Source organism: Alnus glutinosa, chromosome 10 (genome assembly GCF_958979055.1).
Source record: "Alnus glutinosa chromosome 10, dhAlnGlut1.1, whole genome shotgun sequence".
Taxonomy (NCBI): Eukaryota; Viridiplantae; Streptophyta; class Magnoliopsida; order Fagales; family Betulaceae; genus Alnus; species Alnus glutinosa.
In genome coordinates, this window is record NC_084895.1 from 2,305,934 (window position 1) to 2,322,500 (window position 16,567).

The window sequence follows — 16,567 nt, forward strand, 5'->3', positions numbered from 1 at the left end:
TGAACGACACTACTCAAGCGACTCTAAAATGTTTTTTTTGTTTGTAGTATTGTATAAACTTTAAATTCTGACCATAAAATAGATAATATCCATTAAAGTGAAATGAAGATATCTTTGTCCTACTTCTTAATTAAGAATGAGTTTGAACCCACACGTGAGAGAGAGCGTTAAAATATAAATTAAATTCATGTACTTTTGAATTAAGTGATGATTTAATATAATATCAAAGCCTTTTTACTAACTAAATTTATACATATATGTATGACATACAATATTTGAGAGTTAACGGGTTCTCATAATTAAAATATAAAATTAGATAGAAAAATGCGAATGCGTATTTTGAGAAGAGAAAAAAAAGAAAAAAAAGACTATAGATGTAACATGGTTAGGCCTTAGAGATGTACGTTCACCTTTAAAAAAAAAAAAACATTAATTAATTAATAAGATTACTTCTTTACTAGCCGACATAAACATATATATTGTATTATAATAGATCCTATTTATAGAGAATACAAAGTGGTGGGTGGTGGTATATAAGGTTGTGTTAAACAAGATAATCTCTAATAATTAAAGAATATATTTATCACATATATTAAGAGGTAATTATTTTAATTTTGTCATATAATTAAGAGGGTGAATGCACATGGGTTTTATGACGTTTGTCGATGAGCAGAAAGCTCGTCCTCTAACAATAACTTCCATGTCGCTCAGTGACAAACAAAAATTGCTATATTATCTGTTAAGTTATGATTTGTCTGTGATAGACTACGTACGAGGCTCCACCATATGTTTGGCAATATATATTCTCCCCCAGACCTTCTCCACGATTCCGATAAATTAACTGTCTTTCTGGGAAAGTACCCCACTAAGTCACCCTCATGGTGGTGGACCTCCATGAAAGGGTCCATCCACATGAAGTCACGAGCAATTCACGGAAATTGGTACCAACAGGGAACAGAGACATTTCTCAGCAACGATAGGTATTGTAGGGCATATATAGAGGTCCCAAGTGGAGAAGATAATTCTGTACGTACGTGACAGATGTCAGCTTGATTGGTAGATCGTCACCCTCCGATCGCGATTGATTATCTATTTAATGGTTGGATGTCCTACAAGTAAAATAAGTTCAAGAAAAGAAAAAAATTGGCTGATGTAGCATGGCCCCGGGACAAGACTGGAGCACCAGAGTGACTCGGCAGCAATCCTGTTCGGTCTAGGGTTGCAACGGAAGAACTCATGGGAGGTCTCTCAAGGTGACTCGGCCGCAATTCCGTATAGACGGTGGTGCGACTAACAGCTCGATCTAGTGGCTCAATTAGCAGTACTAGGGTTCTACCCTCGTCTAGACGGGATTACGACCGACCAACCAACCGAGTCACTCTACCCTCCAATCTTATCCTAGGGCCGTTCTACATCTCATTCATGAAGCACAACATTTTAAATTATGAAGGTGCATGCACCACTATATTATATAATTGTGTCATGAAATGTGCTGCATATGATATATATGAATTAATAGGTTTGGAACTGAATAACACATTAACTATTTTAATTATATATAATATGAGATAAATTGTAAAGTTAATGTTCAAATTTAGGATCCTGTTCTCCTACCAAGTTCAATTACTACTTATTCTAAAAACACAAATTAATTAAAAAAAATCAATTTAATTATTTAAATCAATATTTTAACTGGCACTTCACACTATCGTGCAATGTACTGGGTAGTCAATATTATTATATGTTACTGTGAAAGAAATGCAAACCTGGGTAAGTGCATGAGATTGAAAGTCAGCTAACTAAAGCAGGCATTATATCAATTTTTTTTTTTTGGAAAGATAGAAAGATTTCATTGTATTAATAGGAAAAATATTAAAAAAGTTTCATGTACGTTGATACAAATCATCCCAGCCTAACAGTGGCGGACCCATGCTTGTAAAAATGGAGGGGCCAAATCGAAAAAAAAAAAAATTTGATGGGGCAAAACTAAAAAAATTAAAAAATTAGGAGGTAAAATTTTAATTTTAATTTTGTTTTTTTTTGTGAAAAAAAAAAAAAAAAAATTAGGAAAAAATTTTGGGACTTGGGGGGCCAGGGCCCCCCTAGCCCCAATGTAGGACCGCCCCTGGCCCCTGCAGCCTAACTACTATAGTGTAGATATTATATATATCAGTACTTCTTTTTTTGTGTTTATCTATGATTCCGGAATTCATTTCTATAATGAAATCTTCGATTGTTCGTGATGCTAACATGTCAGGTTGAGGCCTCTTCATACTGCATGCATATTGGTGTCAACATGTACTCAAAGACTACATAATAATTGGGATGTTAGAATATATATATTAATTAGGCTCGGTTAGTTAAAAGATAAAATAATTAATTTTAAGTGTTTTGTATTGTAGGTTATTTGTTAGTATTTTTATTTTGAAAGCAATAAACAAGAGTGAGAAAGAGAATATTGGCATGGTTCACAAATAAAGCCTATTTTCTATATTTGTGTTGATTTTTTATTTATTAAGTATTTACTGTATCTATTAGTAATCATTTGATTATCTTTCTTAGCTCACTTCACCTATCCTATGTTTTTATAAATAGATTGGTGTATCCCTAAACAACATTTTTAGTGGTGGATGTAAGCCTCTAAGGCTCAATGTTACAACCTGTGTCCTATATAGGTTAAGTTTAATTTTAACCATGTGTATATAAGCTCTTGGACGCCTTTCCTTTGTAATCCTTTTTAAGGGTGACTTCAATTTAAAGTTTGCATCATTTGATATCAGAGCTAAAAGTACCACATTACAAGTTCGAGTCACATAATGGGTAACTTATGGGCTAGATTAAAATACTGATAGGTAAGTGAAGACACCAAAAGAGAAAGGGTTACCATCACCCAGTGTCAATAAAATGAACCGCCGTAGATGTCGGCGGCTTAAGCGTAATGGTAATTGGTGTGTTACTATCCTTGCATCCCATGTGAATTAAGTTTAATCTTAACCATGCACGTGTATCTAAGCTCTTAGACACTCTCTATTTGTAAGCCGGTTTTTAAACGTGGGTTCTACTCAAAATTTATATCACTCAACCAACCTAAAATTTAAATGCTCTCTCTTTACGCTTTGGCTTCTCTCACAATTTTTTTTTTGTTTTTGTTTTATTATTATTTTAACAGTTTTAATTCTAATTTGTTAAATCAACTCCATGCATATATCTTTGTCGACAGAGGATGCGTGAAGTACAGGCAATAGTCTGAAAAATTCCATTGATTGTTTACTTTACGTTGGGTTTATCCTCTTCATAGGCGGTTGAGAATTTAAGAGCCCCTAGAATCGACAGCGGCGCCGCATGACACCTTCTAAAACGTTGGATTAAACTATGAGCATGCTATTTATGGTTGATTTGGATTTACGATTTTAAAAAGTGCGATTTAAAAGTAACGATTTTAAAATGTGTTATTTGAAACATTAATTTTTAATAACGCATTTAAGCGTTCGGCAAAATCGAAGTTTGGCCTTTAAAATCGCAGGTTAGCCTTTAAAATTTCACGTTTTCAAAAAAGCACCCCTTACTTGCGATTCGAAAAAACAATATTTTTTTATTTTTTTTTACGTTTCAAATCGTAATTTTTTTAAAACGCAATTCCCAAACGATTCATTTTCTGCGATTTGTTTAAAATCGCAATTTTTAGCTACGAAATCGTAATCTCAAACACTTTTAGTATACTGCTGTACAACTATTATATAACTGAGATGACATACATGCAGTGAAAATTAGCCCCCTTCCCCCTTTTTTTTTTACAACAATTGATTTTTGATACCGCATCATCAAGTTGTACGATAGTCATATATATAGCAGTATACTAAATATCATTACTTTTAAATTTTATATATAATTGACAATATTATTTTGAATAGTAATGCTATTTAGTAGAGTGCTATACAATTGTTATATAATTGTGATAGCGAAAATTAACCTTCGAATCAACAATGGCACTGTAAAAATAAAAATAAACAACTAATTTTTAATGTAAGATCATTTCAATTATATGACAGTTATATCGCCGGAAGGCAGATACCTAATCAATTCTATGCCTCCTTGAGGTGTCAATCGAACCCTCAACTCTTCATAAATACATGGGCAAGGACAAGTGTGTGATTCAACGGTTCACTCTTAAGTCACTCACATGAAGCATGCCTCTTCATCATCTCCTTTAGTTTGGGTTAATTTTTTTCCCAGGAAGATTAATATGGTTCCATTTGGTAATATTTTATATATTTTGTTTGAAAAAAATATTTTGTCATAATATAAAAATAAAAAGAATTATAAGTGTTCTTTTTATTTTTTATTTTTTTAAAATTGTTTATTAATGTTCTTGTTTTGAATAGAAAACAAAAGAGAGAATTAAAAAAAGGGGGGGCTAACTTTGAAAACGCCAATTTGTGTCTTGTTCAATTTCCTTAATAAGCCAAACAGGTAAAAGGCAAAGCTATGTAAAATTGGGAACTACAGAGACTCATCAAGAAGTACAAGAAAATCCAAAATATTTGTACAACCAAATACTGATAATTGAAATATTGCTTCATTATGGTTTGTCATTAATTGTTTATGTTATTCAGAAGGTTAAGGTATCTTGTTTCAACAATTTTTTTATTTATTTTATTTTATTTGGTATGAATAGAAGAACCCCTTTGCACCCTAATTAACTAGTTGGCACTAGTCACACTATCTCCTCCATTAGTGATAAAAATCCTAAAAAATGTTAGACTTTTAAGTTTTTTTTTTTTAATAGTTTGCTAATACATATTAGTATGTGATTAGAAGGTACTAACCCGTGTTAGAAAGTTGTAAAAGAGTCGTCTAGATCTAATTGAAAATTCTTTCAAAAAGCTTAGAATCTTGAATTGTATCCTTTGATTTTGACTAGTCTAAAGGATCTCAAAACGGATGGCTCAAAACGGATCCTTAGTTCCCTCACTTAGTCTTAATTTTGGACAAGTCATTCAGACATTAATCGAACTTCACTCTGATCGCAACTCTCTGAAGTTACGTTTGAAGCTGATAACCCAGAAAATTTGCCCGGACGCCTTTGTCTTTTACGTAAAATTAAACGCAACTTGATGTGCATTAAATTATAAGTTATAAGAAAAGCTTTACAAAGTCAATTTTACAAATTGACAGCTTTAGTTGTCATATTATATATATATGCATTAGAGTATTAGAGGTTAGTTTGTGCATAAATTAAACAATGTAAAATTTTGACATTACTAATAAAGTAATAATTTTTTTTTTTCCCTCAATTTATTGAGCAACTGATCATGGTGACAAAAACACAGTTATTTTCAGTTGGTGTGAAGGAGGCATTAAATAACATTAAATTCTTCAAACCAACTATTGACTCAACACAAGAAAAAGCCTCTACCTGTCACCATTTTCCTCCATCTTCCCTCACTTCCTATCACCCCTCCTTTAAATATCACATTAATTCATTCCAGAATCCATTCAAAATCCCACAAATTATCTGCTTCCTTCCCAGCTACCTGTTCCAGATCCAAATGGTCAAGAACATCATGAAGTTGCCTTCTCTCTTTAAGAACAAGGAAACAAAGCAGCAGCAGCAGCCATGGCAGTGGCCCTTATGCAACCACCCCAAGACTCTGTCTTTCCGAGCTGGGAGTACTGGGGACGACATGTTCAAGACAGTCAACTCTGTTTTCTTCGATCCCAACATCGTTGCTGACGGGGTCGAAACGCCCGAGTCGTGGTTCACAAACTCGTCGGAGTCAGCAAGCCACAACTCGACTGAGTCCTCCGACGACTTCGACGGCGAGTCGTTGGAGCTGGTGGTGCGTGGCGTGCGGTCTGAGAGGCTGTTCTTCGAGCCCGGCGCCGACACGAGCTCGATTCTGGGGAAGGCAAAAGACGTCGGCGGGTTTCCGTTCAAAGAGAGCGTTGTGTTGGCGATGGACTCGGAGGATCCGTACGTCGATTTCAGGCGGTCGATGGAGGAGATGGTGGAGTCTCATGGGCTGAAAGATTGGGAGTGCTTGGAGGAGCTGCTCGGGTGGTATTTGCGGGTCAACGGGAAGAAGAACCATGGGTTTATCGTCGGAGCATTTGTGGATCTGCTTGTTGGTCTTAATGCTAGTAATTCCTGTTCAGATTCCACGTCTTATTCTTCTGCCGTGTCTTCTTTCTCTTGCTCTCTGCTCTGTTCATCTCAGGGCCAGAGTGAGATTGATGAGGTAGAGAAGATGATAATGTCTTAGCTTTTTTATTATTATTATTATTATTATTATTATTATTTTAAATTTTTTTTTTTTGTATATTAGTAGGTTAAAAAATTGACAATATATTGAGATATGAAATGCTCTCTATCCTTCTAACTTACATTAAATACTTATTAAATGCAATGTGAACGTTAATTCTCCATCTAAAAGTAGTTGAAGATCCAGTGCTATCAATACGGACAGTAAATGTAAAAAAGTTTCCATAACACCTATGTGTTCAAGCAAGTAATCTTAGATAGCCATCCACAAGTTTGTTTGGACATATGAATTTCACTCTCATATATTTACTGTCTAAATTATTAGCAATCGATTAATAAATAGCTGAGATTCAGATATGGGGTGTCTAAGCCATGTTAATTGTCCCTCAAAAGTAGCAGAAGCCATAAGAGCATGAGGTGCTTTGAGAGATAATTCGAACAGTAAATATGAGTGTTCTTTCAAAGAACATATCTGTTTAGCCACCCATTGGATTGGACAAATTGATTTTTTTTTCTTCCACATATTTATTGTCTTAATTATTAGCAATAGGGCAATAGTAAATTGCTGAAAATTTGGATCCGAGGAGGGAAAGCTATGTCTAAGGCATAAATTTTGTTTGGCCAAAGGTAGAATATAATCCTCATTTTTTTCTTTCCTCTTTCGTGGGATGGGCTTGCTAGAATGCAGGTGAGCTAGACTGTATATATAGGAACATGCAATATTAAATGAAAATTTGACCAACAAAGAGATCAGTGAGCCTTAGATGGTGATTTTCAAAGTTCTGACAAGTTTTCAAACAAGCTGGAGCAGCCACTCTTTTAGGCATGAATAATTGGAGAAAAGTTGATTTTGATGTAAATAGATCGATCTCCTGTATTATTGAGACTCTACAGCTTGCCTTTTCATCCATATAATGTGATGCACATTTTTGTTTTTTCATGCACCCACAATCTAGCTAGGTGGCTGCAATAGATTTTGAATGGAGGTAGTATTATTAGAGAGAGATGGCAAAGACAGACCTTTTTTATTCATAGCTAGGATGACCTAATAATTTTTGATATGATTAGCGAATTCAATATGTAGTTATCGGGTTAAGGTCGATAAGTCTGACCTATTTAATTAAATGGGTCAGATTATAGTTGATCTATATAACTTTATAGTCATGTCTCGACATGATCCGACTCCAACGTGCTAATACGAATTGTTTACCTTTACTTATAGCCGGGTTTAATTGAATATTAGTTTAAGAGGGGTACTTTTTTTTAAAAAAAAAAGAAAAAAAGAAAAAACGAAGCATAGAGAAAACCATCAGGGTCTATCCTAAATTCTAAAATTTGCCACCATTTTGCTGCATCCTTCTCACATTGATTTTATAGTTATGATTGTAGCTACGTGACACTAAAAATACAAATTTCTTTACCAAAAGCTTCAATTCTTGTGAAATTATATAATCCCTCGAAGGCCCAAAACATAGCAAGTGGGATCAATGCTTACCATTCTGTTAGTTTTAGAATAATAAGAGTTACGATTCGTATTCGCATGTTGAATTTAGATCGTGTTGATACATGAATACAAAATTATATAGATTAATCATAACTTGATTAATTTAATTAAATGAGTCAAATCTTTTAATTTTTATCCGTTAATTTTGTATTAAATTCGCGAATCTGGTAAAGAATTACAAGCAATTCATAGCATAAGCAGTCAAAATGTTGGAAGAAAATCAAACTCAGTCAAAGTATGGAAATAAATTCAATCAAAAGTAAAGCATAAAAGGATGTTCTTGAGAAGAGGTGGTGTAGGTGAATCAAGGGTCATGTCACTTTGGCACATCACAACACCTCAGTCACACCATAGCAATCTCCTTGAAAAAGAAATAATAAAAAATTAAAAAAAAATAAAAAAAGTTGAGGGCAGGTCCTATCGAGTAAGACCCCACATGGTCACAACATCCAGCGACAGTGCTTTAATTCATTTTCTGGTTACAATCAATGGGTGGTACGTTATTTGAAAATGATTTGTGATGGGTCCAAGAAAGTGATTTTGCCAATTATCATCAAAGTGATGCTGCAAATTCTAGGTTGATTGGGTAGATTATTATTTATTATATTATGATTGATATTATTATAATGTATAGATTATTGAGTGGGTAAGTTATGAAAACGTGTAGTGATTAGTCCTGTATCAATAGTGTATGAGGTGAAATTAGGTCATATAAGTGTCTTTAGGGATTACCAATTGTACTTTTTGCAGGTTATTAAGAAATAACGCAGATGTGTCTAGCAATTATTTGGGCTGTGATAATTGGTGTCAAAGATTCAAAGCTAATCTAACAACGCCATGTGATGCTGGGGTAGTGTGGCATGTGCCCAAACAAGGATATTAGATATTTAAGTTAAGTTCTACATTGCATCGGGGAAACATAGCTTTTAGACCCGAAAAGAATTTTTTTAGAAAAAATTTCATTTTTAAGCTTTTTTCAAAAGTGCATTTTGACCATTTTAAGAGTGATTTTTTTTTTTTTTACCAAACATATCAGCTTTTTGTTTGACACAGCTTTTTAAGTACTAAAATGACGTTTTAAACTTCTTAACACAATTACAAACGGTCTCTAAGTGCCACATCGGTTATGTACTAAGTGAGACTATATATATAAATGATGTCCATGATTCTGTCCCTAGTGGATTAATAGGAGCTCCTGGCCGAGCTGAATGCCAACTTTAAAACTGCATATGCTATGCCTAAAATCTCTTCATCTCCCAGTCAATTTGTCATACTTATGGCTAAAATGCATGAACCTCATGACTTGATTAGGCTCAGCTACTTCTAACATGATTTTGGAGTTTAATTATGATCAGAATCTCATGCCTTAATTACTCTGCTTAAATTTTAAATATAGATAATGGTACCACATATCTTCTTCTTCTTCTTCTATAGATTAATCACTTTATACTATAGATATCCTGAGTTTAGTTTAGATTAATCAAGTCATTCAATAAAGCTCTAGTCTTATTGGCTTCTTTCCGGCGGTGGATGTAGTTAGTAGGCCTTTTAAGGCTGAACTTTTCTAAATTTAGGTGTCATTTTTCTCTCTTTGCTTCCCCTTTTTTCACATATCTTATTTTTAATAGCGACAAAGTGTTTCTCTAGTCCAGTTTATAAAAATGATATGTGTCCTTTTGCATGTGAGAGACATGTACTTTTTAAATATGCCATTTTTATAGACTCGGCTGAAGAAACTTCCTCCAACTCAATTTAGATGAAATCTTTGTCATTTAAGAGTATGAGTTGTAACACCCGTACACTAATAGGGCCAAGTTTGTTAATCTTAAAGCCTCGTAAGCGTAAGGTTACCTATTAGAAGTTTAGAACCAGGGACGGAGCCAGAAAGTATTTTGAGTAGGGGCCAAGCCGCCAAGACATAAATTACATATATATTAAAATATGGGTAGGGGTCAAAGCATAACTAATAAATATATTAAGATTAAATATGAAATAAATATATAAAAACGAAATTAGCATCAATTCAGTTTTGACAAAAGAAATAAAAATAAACAAAAGAAAATATACAAAATAAGTTTTCATAATACATCACATTTCAGTCAAAACATCTAACGGAACCCGTCATTTTTTTGAATCTTGAAAATTATCTATAATTGAATCTATGCTAATTGTTGCATCAACTTCTCTTTCGATGTACACCATTAAAAAATTCGTCAAAAACCCATCTTCAATTTTGTTGCAAAACTTAATTTTGACAATGTTCATGGCTGAAAATGCACGTTCTGTAGTTGCGGTAGGAACAAGAAGAATAAGCACAAATACAATAACTCAAAAAACAAGTTAATGGATAGTTAATTTTCTGCTTCCGACCATCTGACCCAACTGCTTTAGATTTTCCTTTGCAAGTCTTTTCAAAATTCTTCGAGTGTCCAACTGTAAAGCAACATAGAGTAGCAAATGACACTTGTAACTCACCAAGCTTTGCAAGTCTTTTCAAAATTCTTCGAGTGTCCAACTGTAAAGCAACATAGAATAGCAAATGACACTTGTAACTCACCGAGCTTTGCAAGGCACAAGATGAACTCAACCGAATAATTAAGTAGTTATACCTTGCGGTTTGCCGTGCAGCCAAAACTATAGAATCCGTTCATCATCTTTTTCCCTTTCACCATATAAACGAAAACGCACCTAAGAAGACGAGATTCATCGAGCAAAATTCTCTACGACACTTAGACTTTCTCAAATGAAGAATCAAATAGCACTGAAATAAGGCCAACCTTGTATGGAAGGAGACTCAAAACTTCCCAGATCTCCCGGCCAACTGCTGGATTTGCAGGTATCAACTGTAAAGAAGGAAGTAAACATGTTGCTAAGGCTTCCTCTATCCTCTTTGTTGGGGAATTATTATTCCCCACTCGGGTTATACACTTGGGAAGACATGGTCGGGATTATGTGCTATGTCGGTAATTACTATTCGGATATATGGTTGGCCGGGATTATGTGCCATGTCGGTAATGACCACTCGGATTATATGCTTGGTTGGGGATGTATGCTTGGTCGGGAATGACCAAGGTCTCGAGATTATATGGTTGGTTGGGAATCACCAGGATCCTTAGCATTTATTAGGATCTTAGTACTTGTCAAATCAGGTCAGAAATCAGCATGTAGCACCATGCCTAATATCTTCACACCTTACTGGTCACTGTTCACACTGTGCAATAACAAGACTTTCTACTATGCATCAATAGTAAAATAGAGCCTATAAATATACATCATCTAAGAGGTATGCATCTATCTTATATATGAGCATTTTTCTCTCTCACTCACCCAACTGACTTGGGCATCGGAGGAGGCACCGCCGGCCAACCCCCGGCGGGTCTTTGCTTTGTTGCAGGTTATATGCGAAGGGACGAACTGGAGGCTGCCACGTCACCAAGATAAAAATCGTATCAGCACTCTTAATACTCTAGCTACTTACCTACTCATGAAAAACCAAGACCAGCCAATCATTATGAGCTCAAAAGTAAGAAAAAAACATATAAATAATACTATCGATCATCAGAATATCAGAATGAAACAATGCACATTTTGATGCAATATAGTATTAAGGTAAAGATAAGGTCCAGCACAAGCCAGCTTTTGAAATAGCTCACTGGGAAGAACAATAAAAGACCCACGAACTGATGAATTTGCTGTATCCATAACAGTAAAAAAAAATTTTCATGAAATTTGGTGGGGGGGGGCCGGTAGGGGCTAGAACACTTATAAACCTCTACAAAGCAAGACATGAGAAAAATAATATAAAAAAAAAAAAAAAAAATTGTGGAAGCATAAGGTCAAAGCACGTTAAAAGTCATTGTTTTTGTTTGTGCCCTGAGATGATATAACATAGCAAAACGTTAAAAAATAATAATAATAATAATAATAATAAAAATGCTAATGCAATATTGCCCCAAGAGCTTAGGTATCTCGTCCTCTTAGATAAATTGTCTCAAATCCTAAAAAGGGAATACAAGGGGAGAGCAAAAGGCTTAATTATATGAGTAATATTCCAAACGATTTTAAAACGGTTGGTTTAGGAAAAAAAGAAAAAAGAAAAAAGTTTAACAGGACGAATAAGGATCAATTGGCATAGTACGTACCCATAACTTACAATAAAACGTAAACTTTCTTATTAACTTAAAAACATATCTCTTATAAATTTTATAATATGTTCTTGTATAAAATTACGTCCCGTATGCGTGGGGTTATGCTAACCAACTTTGAGGATTTGGCAACATTCGTAGCCGCTAATGTGTCCTAGCCAACTAATTAACTAATAGGTACACTCAACCTAGCAATTTAGTGATGACCATATACACATCCACGTAACTAGAACTTCAGTATAGTACACTCAATTCTAACCTTGATATTGTGCTACTAACTTTTCTTTTGGCCAAATAGATATTTAAAATACATAAGATTTCACCTCATCACATGCTTATCATTTACTTCTTGAAACTTTCTTTAATCATGTAATAATTTGCATGCGTAGATGCATGGTACCCTTCCTTTTGAGTAAAACTTAATTGATTTGAAAAGTTTTCTAAAATGATTTATTTATTTCTAAATTAGAAACTGTCTTTCATATTTGAACATTTGTACTCACATTTTTTTTCAATAATTATTTTACCTATTATTGCTGGAGATGTTCTAAAGGGGTTCTTAAAATCTCATCCATTTTTTTTTTTGGTTCAAAAGAAAAATATTTCTATGAAAACGTAGAGTAAACTTAGATCTAAATGAAGTCCATTTTATAAAACTATCATCTTATGAAATCGTGCATATTTGACTTCTATATGATCGACTTTATAAGTTTTCATTAAAACATAATGATGTTCATATACTCATACTTTTGGGTACTTAACAAAACGCATGGTTATCTAAGTCAAAATGAAAAGTGACTGAAAAAGATGGTGTATATGTATTACATTGGTTTAGCGACCAAACATGTTTTTTATAAAACACATTGGCACATATATATCCTCATGGATATCAACAAATATAAGACTACATGAACTTTGCCACTAAATAAAAGTAACAAAATCATCATTCCATTTGTTCAAACCAGTTTTGAAATATATATTTATGTAAAACTTTCATAAAACACTTTTAAGCATAAAATAAAATGGTGACTTTGAAGGAGGAAAAAGAGATGGACTACTTACAATGGTATGATTATGAACACGAGGATGACTTATTGAGCTTCTCCCTTGCCAAATAGTGTAGTGCATGTTTTGTGGGTTAATGAAGCGTAGAAGGTGATTTTGGCTCTTAGAAGGTAAAGTGCTTGAAGAGGTTGAGAGAAGTGAAGAGAAGAAGCGAGTATGGGAGAAAATAGGGTAGAAAAAAGTGGTAGTTGTGTGGCCTAATGGTATGGGGGTGATGTGCAAGGTGGGTTTTGAAACCTAATAAATTAAATGTGCCTTCTCCAAATGGCACTGATAGCTGCACAACAGGCTGTGTACAAGTCACATTGGTGAAACCCATGTAAGTGGATGGGTTCCACCAATGTGAGTAAGTTGTGCAGGGAGCTTTCCCCTTCTCCAAATAATGCCTAGTTTTTCATGCAAAATTGTTTTTCTCAAAATCTAGTTGGTCATTTTCATGAAAAGTTCCGTGATCCCAAGGTTGTATTCACGTAATGACTAACTTAATAAACTATAGTTAATCATATGCAAATCACCTTATTAATAAAAAAAATATGTTAAGTTGAAATCATAAGAGTTTAGTCCCACTGCCCTATATGTCATGGGTTATGAATTAAACCATTAAATTATGCATATCATTATAGATGAAATTCGAGAATATATATATATATTAAAACTCTTATGGTCTCTTTTAGAACCTTTGATCCAATTTTCACAAAGTTAATTAGGCCCAATATCAATGACCTGCACAACTAAGCCCACAACTTTGGACCTATTCACATACAAAGCCCTTACCCTAAGGTTTTTAAGTTGCTAGAACAATATTGAAGACATGCTGCAGGTTTCATGCGTTAATCTCATAAATACCGTAGGGCAGTAAGTAGCCTTAGGTCCATTTGGGTTTACGATTTTAAAATGTGAAATTAAAAAAAGTGATATTTAAAAATGTAATGAATCGTTTGACAAAATCGCAGTTTAGCATTTAAAATTGCAGGTTAGCCTTTAAAATTTTGCGTTTTTAAAAAAACACCTGATTACCTGCGATTTGAAAAAGTATTTTTCTGTATTTTCAAATCGCAATTTTTTAAAAACGCAATTCTCAAACGGTTCATTTTTGGCAATTTGGTTTAAAATCCCATTTTTCGTCTATAAAATCACAATCTCAAACGCACCCTAAGAATATGAACCTTTGGAGGTTAGAGTTAACTACACATTACCGAGGGTTAAGTTGTGGTGAGATAGAGATGGCATTCATTTATAAAACTGGACGTGGATGAGAAACAAAAAGTTGCATTCAGAAAACGTATATACAATGACAGAACCAACGGATGTTCAGGGCGTGGCCCGCTGGGTTGGTAGTAATTTTAAATGTCGTAACAACATATATAATATATATATACCGTTAAATGCCATAAAATCTAAACCGAACAATAAAATAGTTCTTATCCATTTCAATAGAGAGGATCGTGTTCCAAAAAGTATTCCTCTATATTGGGTGGGGCTTTCTTTTCCCTCCTCTTTTTAGTAAAGTACTTCAATTTAGGGCTGAAATTTCTTTTTCCCTCCACTAGGACTTCGGGCTATAGCCCGAATCTCTATGGCCCAAAAGCTTTTTGGATGTCCATCGATTCTCTTGCATAACTTCCTAAATTTGCGTCGTTTGCCATTCTTGAAAGAGAAATGGAGAATGTAGAGACCAGCCACTATTTTTGTCAGAGAAATAATATTTTGTCACCCAAAAACATAACTATTGATATAATTCTTGACTTTTTTTATTTTTTATTTTTAAAAATTTTAATTTTTTAATACACAAAATCAGACCTAAACCCATTTACATGATTTTGTGATTTTTTGTTTAATAAAAAGAAATAAAAAAGTCAATAATTCTGTCATGAAATGTCATCGTATCATATCTCTAGTTGTACCCTTTTTGTTTTAGCATGTCACACGTTATATGGATAATTAAAGCCAGATGGACAATCCTGGCCACCAATGATTTTAAAATTTCTTTTAGGGAAAAATCATATTTAATTTCTAAGTTTTTATTTGATTTGAATTTAGTAGTTGGGTTTATAATTTCAAGAATATGATATTTAGGTTTTGCTTATATCACTTTTCTGTCAGAATGAATAGTTTGTTATACGTCAAATGTGTCTCAATTGATACGCCAGCGTTCATATCAATATATAATATATAATATATTAAGCATCAAATCATTCATAAAAAAGAAAGAAAAAAAAAGAAGAAGAAAGACTCGAACTTCAAAAAAAAATAATTATCTTCTTTGTCATCTTAATTTTCTAGATTTGTAGCGTTAGAGGAAAAACAATTAAATCTGACGCTGAGATAGTCACTCGTGTGTCAAATGAGACACATATGACAAATAAAAATTTCTTAACTTTGACGGTATAGTGATAGAGGGATCAATTTAAAACTTGAGAAAAACTTGAAGACTTTATTCTTTTTTTTTTTTTTTTTTTTTGGATGAATCAAAAACTTTATAAAGCAAAACACAACAGTTACACCCTTCAATAAAAACTAGAACACATCCAAAGAAGGACCTTATTCTTAAATTTGAAACCTCAAGGACTAAATTCAAATAAGATGAAAGCTTAACGGCTAAATATGATTTTTTTTTTTTTCTTCTTTCTATCATTAAATTTGCCACAGCCCTAGATGAGAAATTCTTGGCTAGTTTGGCAACCCATTGTCATTCTCCCTCTATTTCTTTTCATTTCTTCCAAAAATATCAAATAAAAAACATTCTAATTTTTTTACACTTTTTATATCACATTAACTATATTTTATTATTATTCAAATAAAAAAATTCACTACAAAACAAAACTTTTTTACTTTTTTATAAAACATTCTCAAATTTTTTATCACATCAATCACTTCTTATTCTACAACATACAAATATTCCACAACACAATTACTTACCAAACAAGTCCTCTGATTCCCTTTTTGTATATATACTTGAGATTACGGGTAGTAAATTGTGTTTGCGTGTCGAGCTTGAGTCTTGTTGAGGTATGTGTATAAAACTTTATGAGTCAATTTTAACTCGGCCCATTTAATTAAACGAGTCAGACATCTCAACCCTAACTCTTTAATTTTGTGTTAAATTTACAAGTGTAAAAAATCATCAACTCTATTCAAAACCAACCTGATCAAAGCATGTTCAGTCACTACAAAAAAAATTGTTTTTCGCCACTTGCAGTTCGCCACGTGTACGGTCACTGTACACGTGGCGAACTGTTGGCCGCGTGCAAGTGGCCACGTAAATACACGCGGTGGGTCCGGTTGACACTAACTGCACAATTGGCCGCGTGTATTAAAATACACGCGGCTAACAATTGGCCGCGCGTATTTTAATATACGCGGCCAATTGGCCGCGTGTATTTTAATACACGCGGCTAATTGTTAGCCGCGTGTATTTTAATACACGTGGCAATATGTTTTTTTTAAAAAAAAAATTAAAAAATAATTTTTTAAATCTGTATTGAATTATTTTTTAAATAATTGATTGTATTTTTAATTTAATTCTTTATTTTTAGAGGAAAAAAAATATAATAACTAAAAAAAAAAAAAAAAGGAAAACACAAACAAGTT

General features: G+C 33.4%; 1 protein-coding gene across 1 annotated transcript; it reads left to right on the forward strand.

Annotated features, from left to right (window-relative positions):
- Window positions 1-5,413: 5,413 nt before the first annotated feature.
- LOC133880068 (transcription repressor OFP13) lies at window positions 5,414-6,380 on the forward strand. Its single transcript, XM_062318943.1, has one exon. The coding sequence runs from the start codon at window positions 5,550-5,552 to the stop codon at window positions 6,261-6,263; it is 714 nt and encodes a 237-aa protein (XP_062174927.1). The 5' UTR covers window positions 5,414-5,549; the 3' UTR covers window positions 6,264-6,380.
- The last annotated feature ends 10,187 nt before the right edge of the window (window positions 6,381-16,567 follow it).

Excerpts from the sequence above, each read along its gene's own strand:
- LOC133880068 (XM_062318943.1), top strand. The coding sequence starts at position 5,550 with ATGGTCAAGAACATCATGAAGTTGCCTTCTCTCTTTAAGAACAAGGAA.